The sequence below is a fragment of the Austrofundulus limnaeus genome, unplaced genomic scaffold (genome assembly GCF_001266775.1).
Source record: "Austrofundulus limnaeus strain Quisiro unplaced genomic scaffold, Austrofundulus_limnaeus-1.0 Scaffold49, whole genome shotgun sequence".
Lineage (NCBI taxonomy): Eukaryota > Metazoa > Chordata > Actinopteri > Cyprinodontiformes > Rivulidae > Austrofundulus > Austrofundulus limnaeus.
The window spans coordinates 11,193-24,906 of NW_013952451.1; the positions used below are offsets into that span (position 1 = coordinate 11,193).

The window sequence follows — 13,714 nt, forward strand, 5'->3', positions numbered from 1 at the left end:
CTTGATGATGACGTCCAGGGATATCACAAGATATGAACAATTGGACAGTGTCAAGGTGATACATAATAAGTATTCCACAACAGTTCCCAAACTTATCAGCTTTTGACCCACAAAATAACAGTAACAGAGACCTGTGCCCCCAACTGTTTCTGGATGATAAACATTTTTATCAGGTCAACTAAACATGGGCATAGTAACAATATTTTTTATATTACATTTATCCATTTTAAATATTCTAACCTCACTCATTTGTAACAACTAAGGTAAAAATGTAATTAATTCAGAAAAAACTTTTCAGGACCCCACCTTGACGTTTCGGGACCCCACTTTGGGTCCCGACCTCAACTTTGGGAAACACTGCTCTAGAGACTGTTATTCAGAAAAGTGACTAGTGAAAATCTGTCGACTCTTTTTCTGGTGTTATTGAGACTTTGAGAGACTCTGCCGTGAACAKATTTCTCCATCGTGCTGCTGAGAGCTCCTCCTCCCCGGTCCCAGAGCACCGACAGGAGGCTTCTTCACTCTGCGTCTCTCCCTGCTGCAGGTAGATATCCATCCCATCCAGACATGAAATGAATACTGCTGCTGCTGACTGATCCATGATGGGATGTTAATAAAAACATTTCTATGGTTAAAATAGATCCRTTTGCCGGTCCCTAGCCAATAGAAAGGAGGGTTAGAGCTGTGACAGTAAAAAAAGGAGCAACAGAAGAAACTTTAGTTTTTGTTCTCTTGACATAGCCTACTACTGTCTCTAAAGTGAAGGCTGGCTGCCACGACACAGTCACCAATGTTTTTTATTTTACCCTATTAAAACTCTACTTCCTACCAGCTGGTCAAAGAATCAAACGTCCAATGTGACACAAAAAGGATGATTCATATATTGAGTTGAATGTAGAATCTGTCTCTAAAATAGTTAGGAAAGTGTTTATTTATGTAGTTTAAAATATGTTGAACAACATGCAAATACACCAGAATGCAGGAAACAGCACCTACTTCATTCAAACTTTTCTGGGGGAGAACACCCCCTCCCGCATTGGGGTTATGATGGCAACTAGTAGCAGCAAAGATAAATATAATAGAACTTATGTGAAAGAAATAATAACTGTAACATCAAAAAGAAAAGGTGGGACTGAGAAGGTGAGGAGTATAAGCAACATTTACATTTAATAAACACCCAGAAGCTATTTTTAAAGAAAAAAAAAAGATTTTGGAGGCTTGCAGATTAAATTTGCCTAGTATGCACTCAATTTATTTCTTGACTAATCAAAAGTACAATAAACTACAATGATTWGTTCTTTTCCTGATTTCATTTTAACTTTGCCTATAATTTACATTTTATTCTAGTCATTTTATCTAACATTTCATTTTATATGCAGTATTTCCCCAGACTCCACGTTTTATTCTTGTTTACAATAAAGCTTTTGTAGAAAAAAAAAACAGACAGCCAACAGTGCTTTTTAACTTTATTATAAACAAAAGAATTTGCAGTTTGTTGAATACAGAGCACACTGTGAGCTGAGCAGGATGTATTTGTAAATTTGAGCCTCTCCAGAATGTAATTTGGGTGTGTACGACAATTTTCCTCAAAATACGATAATTTTGAGCTGCTGATACGATAATTCAACATTTCCCATCTGGCAACACTGCTGCTGCGGTGTTGCTTTGACCCTGCAGCGGCCAGTCCGGAAGGACCAGGTAAATGAGTTTTCTTGTTTCCAACCTCGACCTTGTATGTTTTTAAGTGCAGATTTCCGTCTTACAACAACAGCAGCAGCAAGACGACTTTTGAGATGAACAGAAAGTTGTCAGCTAAGTAGCTAATTTAGAGAAGCTACTGTTAGCTTAGCTACTACGGCAGCCCTCAAGGTTGCGCTAAACCTGTACTCTCTCCTGCTACCTGTGTTTATTTGCGTTCATAACACGGTTTTCCTGTGTCTAGTTTAAAGGTTGTTGTTCTTTTTATGTTGTAGTTGGGACCGAGGACTCCTTGGCCAGTATGGCTCTGAAACTAATTCAGAGTTTACCGCATGGCCAGTTCAGGGCTCGTTGTGATGCATCAGTTTGTCCCATCAGAAGACACCTCACCACCAGCAGTCACTCCTCCTCGTGTGTAGCCTGCCTCTGTACTTCAGACAGACATTGTATCCAGCGACACGGCTGCAGGAAGCTCCAGCAGGAGTACAGAGCGAGCCTGAGCACCGTCGTCAGGGAGCCCTCCGTCTTCCCCAGCAGTTCTATAGGACTGCATGGAGACTCTGTGCCCCAGTTCCGTTTGACCCAGCTGCATCAGCTGCTGATGTGCAGGTTTTCCAGCAGAGCCTGCTGGCCTGCTCCTCCTCCCAGCAGGTCTTCAAACTCCTGCGCTCAGTCGAGATCATGTCAGACACCATGGCTGCAGCAGCTCTTCATCATGTGGCCGACACGGAGCAGGAGGGCACAGCTCTGAGAGACCCAACCGTGCTCGAAAGCGACACTATCCGGGCCTTGTGCTTCCAGTTGGAGCAGGACTCGGAGCGGCTCACTGAATCTGGGTTGATGTCCGCTCTCCTGGCCTGCACACGCCTCTTCTTGGATCCCGGGAGCACACTGATGGTGCGGCTGGTGTCTGAGAGTCAGGCCAGGTTGGACGGGGGACAGATGACCGTAGAGCAGCTGTGCACCTTGGGCCGGGCGATGCTGGCCATCGAGGGTCCGGGCTCTGTGACATTAGAGCAGGCGATAAAGCAGATTCAGAAGCAGGAACCTGCCCAGTGGAGTCTCACAGACCTTGTAGCTGTCTACAAGCTCTTGCAAGACTGTGAAGGTGGAAAATATAGAGACTTGCTGAATGCCATGCACATCCACGCTGTAACAGTCACCTCCCTAATGGATCCCTCTGCCGTTGCCCAGGTACTAAGTGCTCTTGTTACCCTTAATCAGATTCAAGCCATGCCTCTTGTAATCAGTTTGTGTAAGCAAGCCGGTCGGCACGTGCCTCACTTCACTGACGAGGAGCTCACCCATGTCCTGAGCGCGCTGATCCATTTTGGCCACAGCGATTGTTATTTTGTGGAAGCGATGGAGAAGCACGTGCCCACGATGGCCTTCGTCTCTCATCCAGAGACGGTGTCCAGGGCGGTGCAGTTCTTTGGCCACAGAAACATCCTGTCCCCCGCTGTCTTCGACGCTGTCGCCGAGAGCTTTGTGTACAGAGCCGATCACTACAGCACCAGCCAAATAGCCAGGCAGATTGTGACTTTTGGGAAGCTGGGTTACCTCCCGCCCAATGCAGGCCAGTTTTTCAGTAAAGTAGAAGCCATCCTGTACACTCGCTTTTCACAATTCCAGCCCCAAACCCTTGTCCGCTTGCTGCACGCCTGCGCCCTAGTGCAGAGGTTCCCTGTCAACTTCATCTCCAAAGTTTTTAGCAGTCATTTCCTTCAGCAGATTCAAGGTAAAACACTTTCTGACACAGCGTGTACAACTTTATGAAGGCACGCTGAAGAAAAAAAGTGTTGATTTTTGTGCTGCAGGTCAGGACGCAGAAATTGATCGGGCTGTTCTGGCACAGTTAACTCAGCTCTATATGTCGGTGAAGTTGGAATGTCCCTTCTATAAGGTAAGGAATTTGAAGAACCATGTCAGAAACCAGAATATACACCTTGCAGTTAAACGTGTCCTCTGTGCGGGAAGTTCCTTTTGACTTGTTCGATGCACTTCTTATCATCGTGCATTTCTGCATTTTTAATAATTATTTCTGGGTTTTACAAACAATATAGCTGGATTTTATTATATGGAATCAGACATTTTAGTTTTATACTTTTAACTCCCCTTGGTAGATATAACGACGGCTTTTAAACTATTTTAAATAAGTGTTTCACCCAATATTGTCCCCTCTGCAGCATAGAACAACATAAAAAGAAACAAAGGAGGAAGCTTTTAGGTATTTACAATCTTGAAAAAAAGTTAAGACAATTAAATAAATTATTTTACAAAAATCACGAAAGTTAAAATGCTGTTAATATTTATAATTTTGTTTAAGGACTTTTATGCAGTAATTTGTCAAATACAACTCTTAGCAAAAAGTATGGAATCACCAGTCTTMGATGAGCACTCATTCAGTTATTTCATTCTGTAAAACAAACTCAAATCAAAAACATGATACAATAATAAGGTCATTCTAAAGTGCAACTTGTTGGCTTTCAGGAACACTCAAAGAAATGAAGAGAAAACATTGTGCAAGTCAGTGAATGTTACTTTTATTGAACAAGCACAGGGAAAAATATGGAATCGCTCAATTCTGAGGAAAAAAGTATGGAATCACTCAAATTGGAGGTAGAAAATAAGYACACATCCAGTCAGTTTCCTTTCCCTAAATGGACACCTGCCTCAGATTGGATCTGTTCGTTAGTCTGCAGTTAAAAACACCTGCAGTCATGACACCTTGGAGGGCTGCAGGACGAAGTGGAGTGTCAAGAACCATGGCTCCAACAAGAGAAATGTCTCTTGAAACAAAAGAGAGGATTGTGAAACTTCTTGAAGAAGGTAACTCTTCACTCATGGTTGCTAAAGATGTGGGTTGTTCACAGTCAGCTGGATCCAAGATATGGACCAAATACAAACATGGAATGGTTGTTAAAGCCAAGAGTACTGGTAGACCAAGAAAGACATCAAAGCATCAAGACAAACAACTTAAGGCCATTTGTCTTGAAAAGTGAAAAAGTACAACTAAACAGATGAAGCATAAATGGGAGGAAGCTGGAGCCAATGRATGTGACCGAACCYTAAGAAATGGCCTAAAGGAAATGGGATTTCAACACAGGAAAGCTAAAAGAAAACCATCATTGACACCTAAACAAAAAGGAACAAGACTGCAATGGGCTAAGGGGAGGCTATCATGGACTGTGGATGACTGGATGAAAGTTATCTTCAGTGATGAGTCAAGAATCTGCATTGGACAAGGTGATGATGCTGGAACTTTTGTTTGGTGCDGTTCCAGTGAGATTTATGAAGAGGACTGCCTGAAGAAAACAACCAAATTTCCACAGTCCTTGATGATATGGGGCTGCATGTCAGGCAAAGGCACTGGGGAGATGCTGTGGATAATTCTTCTATCAATGCACAAGTTTACATTGACATTTTGGACAGTTTTCTCATCCCTTCAATTGAACAGATGTTTGGAGGTGATGAAATAATTTTCCAAGATGACAATGCACTGTGCCATAGGGCAAAAACAATGAAGGCATTCCTTGGAGAAAGACACATTCAGTCGATGTCAGGGCCTGCAAATAGTCCACATCTCAACCCAATTGAAAACCTGTGGTGGAAATTGAAAAAAAAAAAAAGGTCCACAAGAAGGCTCCGACCTACAAAGCTGATCTGGTTACTGCTATTAAAGAGAGTTGGCGCCAAATTGATGAAGAGTACTGTTTTTCACTCATCAAGTCCATGCCTCAGAGACTGCAAGKCATTATAAAAGCCAAAAGTGGTGCAACTAAATACTAGTGATGTATTTTGAATGGTCTTTTGTTTATCTGTTTTTCATGATTCCATACTTCTTTCCTCAGAATTGAGGGATTCTGTATTTTTTTCCCTGTGTTTTGTCAATAAAAGTAGCATTCACTGACGTCCACAATGTTTTCTTCATTTCTTTGAGTGTTCCTGAAAGCGAACAAATTGCACTTTGGAATGACCTTTTTATTATCTCATGTTTTCGATCCGAGTTTGTTTTACAGAATGAAATGACTGAATGAGTGCTCATCCAAGACTGGTGATTCCATACTTTTTGCCAGGGGTTGTAAGTCTCAAATTATAGCAACAATACCATGTATTTAATGTAAAGTTCAGATTTTTCAAAGTGAATTCAAAAAGGTAGTTGTGTCCTAAATGCCTGGGTCAGCTTTACTGTCAAAAATGAACCAAATTTTACTGATAAAAGCTTGACTGAAACAAATCTCTACTTTATCAAAATTGTACTTTGTGTAATTTAAATATGTTTTTTTTATTTCTTCTATTTGTCCCTTCGGTCAGGGTGACAGGCTTCTTCCAATGTATTGCGTCAAATCTTTCCTCGTGTCCGGTTGCTCTCTGGAGATGCCGGTCGAGCCACAACTGTACAACTCGGTGAAAACAGGACTGGTGGATTTACTCGGGAATCGTTCATACTTTGGATCCAAAGTTCTGACACCATACTGCTATACAATAGGTATTGTGTTTTGTTTTTTTTGAGCTTATCTACCTAAAAGTCATTTATGTTGTAACATGTTGTCGTAGATGTGGAGATAAAACTTGACGAAAAGGGATTCGTGCTGCCTGCCAATCAAACTGATGATGTGTACAAAAGGTAAATTACTTCACGCGGTACACAGGAATGATTCAGGAAGTGAGCAAGGGTTTGTAAGAGCTGCATGATTAATGGCTGATCTTTGTTGCAGGATAGCGCTTTGTATTGACGGAGAAGAGAGGTTCACTACAAACGTCAAGCAGCTTCTTGGGAAAGAAGCTATCAAACAGCGACATCTGCGCCTGCTGGGATATGAAGTTGTGCAGGTTAGACTCTTAAAATCAAACATCTTAACTAAGGTTTAATCTGTTGATAGTGGTTCCCAACCTGCGGGGGCACATAATGTCTGCTCAGAGGTTGTGAAAATATCAATTTATTGGGCCTCATGCAAGAACATGTTCGTATTCTTATCCTAAATTTCTCTTACTTTTGTTCGTACGAAGGGTTTGTACGAACATGTCACGTCAGATCCAACATATTCTTCTATCTTCAGGAAAAGTGTGTAAATGAGCTGCGTAAACTGATGAATGTGTATCAGGTGCTCGTGCACGAGGAGAGGTGATGAGCATAATTACCACCCCAAAAACACCATATAAGGCTATGTTTCCTGCCTCACATACCAGGAAGTGTCCATTCATAAATGACATGGCAAAGTAAAAAAAAAAACAAAAAAACTTTACGAGTTCGGAGATTGAAGTTCTGGTCCCGGAGATCCAGAAAAAAGAAATGTCATTTTTAGCAGCTTCAGTTGTAGAATTAAAGGAGCTGCTTTAAAGCCGAGGAATGAAATGACGACTGCTGTTAAATGTCGAGTCTCCTGTCACAGAAATAAAAATCTAAATCTTATTTATCTCTCTCTGTAGTCCTGCTCCGGTTTTTCTTTGGTCAAATATTTTTAATTTAAGTGTAATTTATGTTGTTAGTTACATTTAAAATCTAATTCCAATTCAAACAGAATAACCTATTATCAACACAATTATAGAGTGTGATTTATTTTCAACTCAAAATATCTTCAAACTAACGAATATAAAAGTTATTAGTGAAGAAAATCCATCTGGATAACAGCAGACTGACTGCTCGTAAAATATACAACAGGTCTGGACCACTCGTGAATTTTGTTCATATCTGAAAAAAATCTTACGATAAAATTGGTGAATGCCACAAATTCTCCTAAATCACTCGTACGCACAACTTAACCAATCTGTGCGTACGAACGGTTCTTGCATGAGGCKCAATGTTTGTATATTAAATAATCCCCCAAACAAGTTCACTTGAATAATTAAAACTCTGCATATGCCATTCTAGACTTGATTTTTTCTTTTATTATTTTGGTAGAGATTAAGGTTGAACATGTCTTTGGGAAAGGTGGGGAGTAGTGAGAGATCGAGTGGGCTTGGCTTGGAAGTAAGAAGAGGGCATTTTTAGGAAAATAAGTTGGGAACCACTGCCATAGATGGATTAATCTTGGAACTATTTCGGTACTTTGTGTTTTCATCCCATCAATCATTTTTAAAGACTTGTTTTTTTGTTTTTTTTTCTCATAGATTCCTTATCATGAATTTGAAGAACTGCACAAGTCCAATGTGAAAAAGTATCTTCACCAAAAGATCTTCCCTCACACATACAGCCTGAGTTGATGAGAAAATTATGTTGTGAGGTTCAGGGCTTGTTTTTTAAAGCAAATACATATTTATTATTTTTCCAAACACTCACTGATAAAAATTGTTGATTTTGAACTGTGACATGTTTGACTCAATAAAGTAGCCTTTTCCACAAGTATGGATCTTTTGAAGGACTCCATTATCACAGTGATGTATTGTTTGAAAAATAATTTATTTTGTTTATCATTTCAGAAACTGTACAAAGTTAAGAACCCCATTTCCAATCATTGTTCAAGCTGAGATAAGTTCAGAGAAAGAAAAATAAGCACGACCTTTAATAACTAGGGAGGCCTGATTTTACAATTTATCACTTGTTGGACAGATGATGCTTTGGTTTTCATTGCTGCACTTAAAGGCCAGGAGTGTCAGTTGCACCAATACAAAAAAAGGGCTATGATACATGTAAAACTAACCGAATAAATGTTAAAAATGATCTTTACGAAGCAGGAATCTGAGGAAGACCGAACTCATCCACCAGGACACCATCCTGAAACAAATATTAATTTAAATAAATAATCAGAACATTGACAATAGACTGATTTGTAGTGATGGGTAAATGAAGTTTTTCTGAAACCGATTACAGAATTAAAGCTTTCCAAGTCATTTGGCGCCATCTGGTGGCCAAAAGCACATTTAGCAGCTTGAACTCAATGAAAAGAGTTGATTGTTGTTGGCTGTTTGACAGAGTTTGTCTTTAATATGAGACATTTCTGTCATGAAGATAGCTGCTTTGAATGTGGATTGTATTGTGGTTGAAAGAATAAAATAGTTTATTTCATGAATAAATAATTTTGATGAATAAACTTGTTGCCACTTTTATGACTTTTTGACCTTTGTAAACAGAACTGATTTTTTAATAAATATAGTTTAAACAAGCCAGTTTGGAATGACARTTAAGAGTTCCTTGCCTCCATGAATTTATGTAATGAAGCAGCGTATGTTTACTGAGATCATATTGTAACTTAAACAGTGCTTCTTTGTTTTTGTTTGTTTTGTTTTTTTCTTGGGTAAAAGTGCTTATGAATTTGTAAACACACGAGGCTGGCTTGTTCCATGTCTCGCTAAATGTCACTCGCTGGTTTGTTATGTTTTAGGGAAATTAACCACCCAAACACCACAAATCCTGCCAATTATCACTRTTTCATAAACCTGAGTCAYGTACCAATATGGTGCTGTAACTGCAGCACTTTTGGAGCTTCAGATGTTATTGATCACAACTTTTGCCAAACAAATCTGGCTCCAGCTTCAAACGACCCATCACTACTGATTAGAAAAGTTTGAAGTGTGCTATGTATACCCTGTTGGTTGATCTGTCACCAGGCACGCCCTCTGGGATGGAAGGAGCAGTCGCAGCCTCATCCAGGTAGGAGCTGTCATCATCCATGAGGAGCTCGTCTCCAAGAGCATCCAGCTCTGAGGACGTAACAGAAGGAGAAATGACCAGCAGATTACATCAGATCTCAGCTAAAATAATTTGAAAAAGCATTTGTTTCTCCGCCCAATTTAGATAAAGTCCTTTAACATTCATATAAAAAGGAATTCTGTACCAGTGCAATGGTTTGAATTCAAGTACACAAATAAATGTGATCAAGATCATGTTAAAATCAAAGTGTGAACACGTTTATTCACCTGCTTCCAGGTCGTCGTCATCAATTTCTGGAGTGCCGTAGCTCCTGCTAAGAGCCTCTTGAATCTCATTGGCATCTTCCATCATGTCCTCCAACTGATCTTGGATATCCTGAGGGATTTAGATTAAAACATTTAATGTAGGCTCTCAACTCATGGTTGTGTACGGGTCCAAACTGATTATTTTTTCCCCTATTAGAAAAGTTCAAATTAACTGCTATTAAAGTAAAACTGTGCAAAAACAAAAAGCAAATGAAAACGTACCTCAATCTTATCGATTTTCACATTCTTGTATGCTTTCTTCATGTCTTTGAGGCCGACTTTCATGGCGTCAACCTACAAACAAAAACAAATCAATCAAACTGTTTGTCYGCTGTGTGATCCATCGTGCCACATCTCTTACTGTGGTTTTAGTGTCTTTGAGGTTTTGGATCGTATAGTTTGCTTGTTCCATGTTGAACGACTGCTGCATGAGGTTATCTCTCTGACCCTCATACCTGGGAAGTTCATGGAAAAAAAAGGTTTTATAGGAGAAAGTAGAGAATCAAGTAACTCAGGGAAGAGTAGAGGTCATTGGATGGATTTGATAGATTAAACAAATCAAAGTTTGGGATATAAAACCACTTACATTCTCTTCTGCTTCAGAACTCTCATTGCTTTTTGCTTCACCATGTTCTAGAGAATAAAAGAGTTGCACAACTGATTTACGTCACATTATTTTTGCGCTACATTTTTTTTTAGTTTGCATTTTATAAACAAAAACGAATGGCTGCTCATATAAAACGTCATTTTAAAGTTACAACCTATATCTACAAGCAAGTTTGTTGACATTATAGATGCAATAAAGCCTGGTTCTGTTTGACGTTCTGAGAACAACTCCATCAGCGCTGCTGTCTCACAGAGCTTTTCTTCAGTTAACAACACAAATACCACACCTTCCTTGTCCAACATAAACTAAAAACAAAAAGTAACTTTCTGTTCTTTAGTTGTGTGGCTGTGTTGTTTTTGTTTGCGTGACGTCTGTAAAACAGACACAATTACATCACCAAGATCAGCGTTCTTACGTCTGGTACAGGAGCCATGGGCCTCAGGTTATACCAGTACACATTCAATAGGTGTGGGTGTGAGTCATGGATTTACGCAAGTACATTTACTTGTTTTAAATAAATAAATAAATAAATAAATGTTGTAACATCTCAGAAGTGATCTCACCTTTGAAGGCCCATCTCGCATCTTTTTCATCTGATCTTTGTATTTGACAAGTTCAGCATCAAGTCTGGCAATTTTCTTATCAATGGACTCCGCCCGAGAATCAACCTACAAACAAAAAGAACAAGGCATTAAGATTAAGAAAATGTTTTGAACATGAAAGACAGTCATGTACATGTTAAAACCCAGTCTTCATGCCAGTATTACTGGGCTAAACATGCTCAGATTGACTGGTTTAGTCTTCTTCCTCTCGTCGGTTAAAACTAGCTCTGCGCAAACACAACCAACCAGAACAACTGGTTTTTTTTGTCCACTCGTTCCCACAAAGTAAGACGTTTTATTCTTATTTAATGGTCAAAACGCAGGAATTGTTGTCGAATTATGTWATGATGAGTCATTACCCGAACACAACAAGGGGACGTTTTGTGTTAAATCTTGTTTTTCGACTAACATCGAATATATAACATTATAAAAAAATCTTCCCGCATCAAATTAACTACATAGTTTCTTAACTAAAACAAGATAAAGATAAAACAGTTTATTAATCTAGACTTAAATGTGTCGGGCTGTGTTCAGTTTCCTTTAGTGAAGTTGGCTAACAGTTAGCAAAGAAATATCGGGGGGGAAAAGTTGTGTCAGGATAAAACTTACGTTTCCTATGCAGTCCGACAGGTTCGGTGGCGGACCTTTGGATTTACCTTTGCCGAAAATACGATTCATCTCGGTGAAACTAAGGTTTACAATGTCAAACAACAGTTTGTTGACTGTCACAGTCCGCCGTACAGCTGAAGGCAGGAAACACCCGGAAAAGCCTGGAATGACGTCAGAGCAGTCACGTGATCAACACTCAAGCTGCGCCCGTAATTTTTTCCTTTAAAAACGTTTTTTTCTTTTGTTTAAAATTTAAAATTACTTTTATTTCATCATCTAACTATTTATTGACCATATAATTTATAACTGTAAACGCTTTCAATGCTGCCATTTGTGTAATTGTTGTAATATTTCTTTCAGGTGCTTCCAGAACCTCTTATACTGAAAATAAAACCTAAAAAAAAAATAAAAAATAAAACAGCTGATCTTGACATAATTCTTTTTATTTATTTATTTTTTGTTCTTTACTTTTGTATACCGTTCTGCTTTCAAACATAATTTTGGCAACAAGTGCATTGTGCAGCTGCAACTGTTTGCCTTAAATATATTATTTATATTTATACATTTGTGGTTATTCAAGCTGCTGTCACATGATGCATATAAAAGCTATTCCAAGCTAATTTGACAATTTCAAATATCACAATGAAAACGAAAGGCTAAGAAACAAGGTGATGTWAAACTTGCCTCTCCTTATGTTTTAGTGATTAAAATTCAACATTATAAAAATGAAACAGGACAATTGTACAAAGAAGGAATAGGCCTACTATTTTGTTAGGATTCATGAAGGTTTAAACCATCAGCTTTTCATCTCTTTGGCCACTATTTGACAGAAAAAAAAAACTCGGTTGAAAATGTATTGCACATGCTGTTTAGTAGTGGAGGCTTGAGATAATCACTTTTTAATGTACTGACAGTTGGTAATAAACATGAATAGCATTTAAAAATTTCACTATCGAAGATTATAAACATTTATTGTAGCATATTTTGCTCATTACAGCCTCCATCCTCTTGGTGGAGCAGCTGGCTTGTAGTAGATCTCCCCCTCTAAAATAAGCCACTATGAATGACATGCTTCTGGGTTCAAAATGACATAATATGTAGAAGAAAAAAAAACATCAGAAACATGTATCTCAAGAGATTCCAAACTGTATTAAAACAGTGTGTGTTTTCAAATGAAATCTGACAAGTGTGGATTAAGTGTGGATTTATTAAACTTGCTAAGGTATTAAGAAATTCACAGACAGGATCAATACACGTCCTAAATGAATGGCAGCAGACAACATTTAATAGATTTAAATTGAGAGCACAGATAGAAATAAAACAATGCATGAGTCACAGTTAGAATAATGTCCKTTTTTTAAATGCTATAAAAGCTCAGTTTTGCTCTGTCATCATTAACATGTAGCTACCAGAGATTAAAGAACAAAATWGTTACTTTTTAAAAGCAAAAMCTGCACTAAAACATTTCCAAATGAGACGGGTGAATATGTGTACGTTTGACATAGATSCACATTCAGTACATAAAGCATGTTTAACTCCTGATGTTGTCTTAAAATTCACAATGATTTATACATGCTACAGGTACAGTTGTATTTCAAATATGTTAGTACAAGGAGATAGTTTTCCCATATTCTTCACAAAATAAAGTTTTTCAAGCACTTATTGTACAGATGTTATATYCAATAAATGAATAACTTGTTTGAACAATTGATATGATCAGATAAAGCAATAACAGCATAAGAGAAATACGCGTCGTCACTCTAAAAGCCATAAACAGCATAAAGTTAAGTATTATATGACGTCAGTTTTATACAGCTTATCAGTTTGGACACAATTCATGAGTCAAAACAAATAAGAGAGCCCTCTGACAAATTTTWAATGCACATTTAAGTCCAGGATTTTGTCCTTTTACCTTCCCTTGTTGACAGAAGTGCTGTGACGCAGCTGAGTGATGCCTATTTTTAACCTTCCACCAACCATTACGCAACTTCAAAAGTCCATCGTGAGTCAGTTTTTCTCACACTGACACCAATCAGCACCATTCACACACTCCACAGAGGCGAAAAAGCTTTTGGCACATGTCTGTGACCAGTGTTTCATGCAGCTAACACTGACATGTCAAACTGAGGGGGAGACGAAACAAACAAACACAACTCCTGCTGCCATGAACTCGTTATCCTGGACTGTTCAAGGCACTTATGGCAATAAATAAATAAATAAATAAATAAATAAATAAATAAATAAATGTATTAGAAATGGGGGTATGATAAACTCAACACAGATGTGAATCTTCATTTGAATA

The 13,714-nt window shown here is 38.5% G+C and overlaps 2 protein-coding genes across 2 annotated transcripts; one reads left to right on the forward strand and one right to left on the reverse strand.

The window, feature by feature from the left end:
- The first annotated feature begins 1,555 nt into the window (after positions 1–1,555).
- fastkd3 (FAST kinase domains 3) lies at positions 1,556–8,041 on the forward strand. The gene is given in 8 exon segments (XM_014008311.1): positions 1,556–1,698; positions 1,974–2,288; positions 2,291–3,436; positions 3,516–3,601; positions 6,013–6,187; positions 6,256–6,325; positions 6,417–6,531; positions 7,810–8,041. Coding segments are annotated over 7 exon segments (1,974 nt in total). The 5' UTR covers positions 1,556–1,698; positions 1,974–1,999; the 3' UTR covers positions 7,903–8,041.
- Positions 8,042–8,079: 38 nt separating this feature from the next.
- Positions 8,080–11,573, reverse strand: chmp5b (charged multivesicular body protein 5b). Its single transcript, XM_014008313.1, has 8 exons — positions 11,413–11,573; positions 10,765–10,869; positions 10,181–10,227; positions 9,956–10,049; positions 9,817–9,888; positions 9,556–9,664; positions 9,224–9,339; positions 8,080–8,413 (listed from the first exon to the last, which is right to left on the reverse strand). The coding sequence occupies exons 1-8, from the start codon at positions 11,479–11,481 to the stop codon at positions 8,363–8,365; spliced, it is 663 nt and encodes a 220-aa protein (XP_013863767.1). The 5' UTR covers positions 11,482–11,573; the 3' UTR covers positions 8,080–8,362.
- Between the last annotated feature and the right edge of the window lie 2,141 nt (positions 11,574–13,714).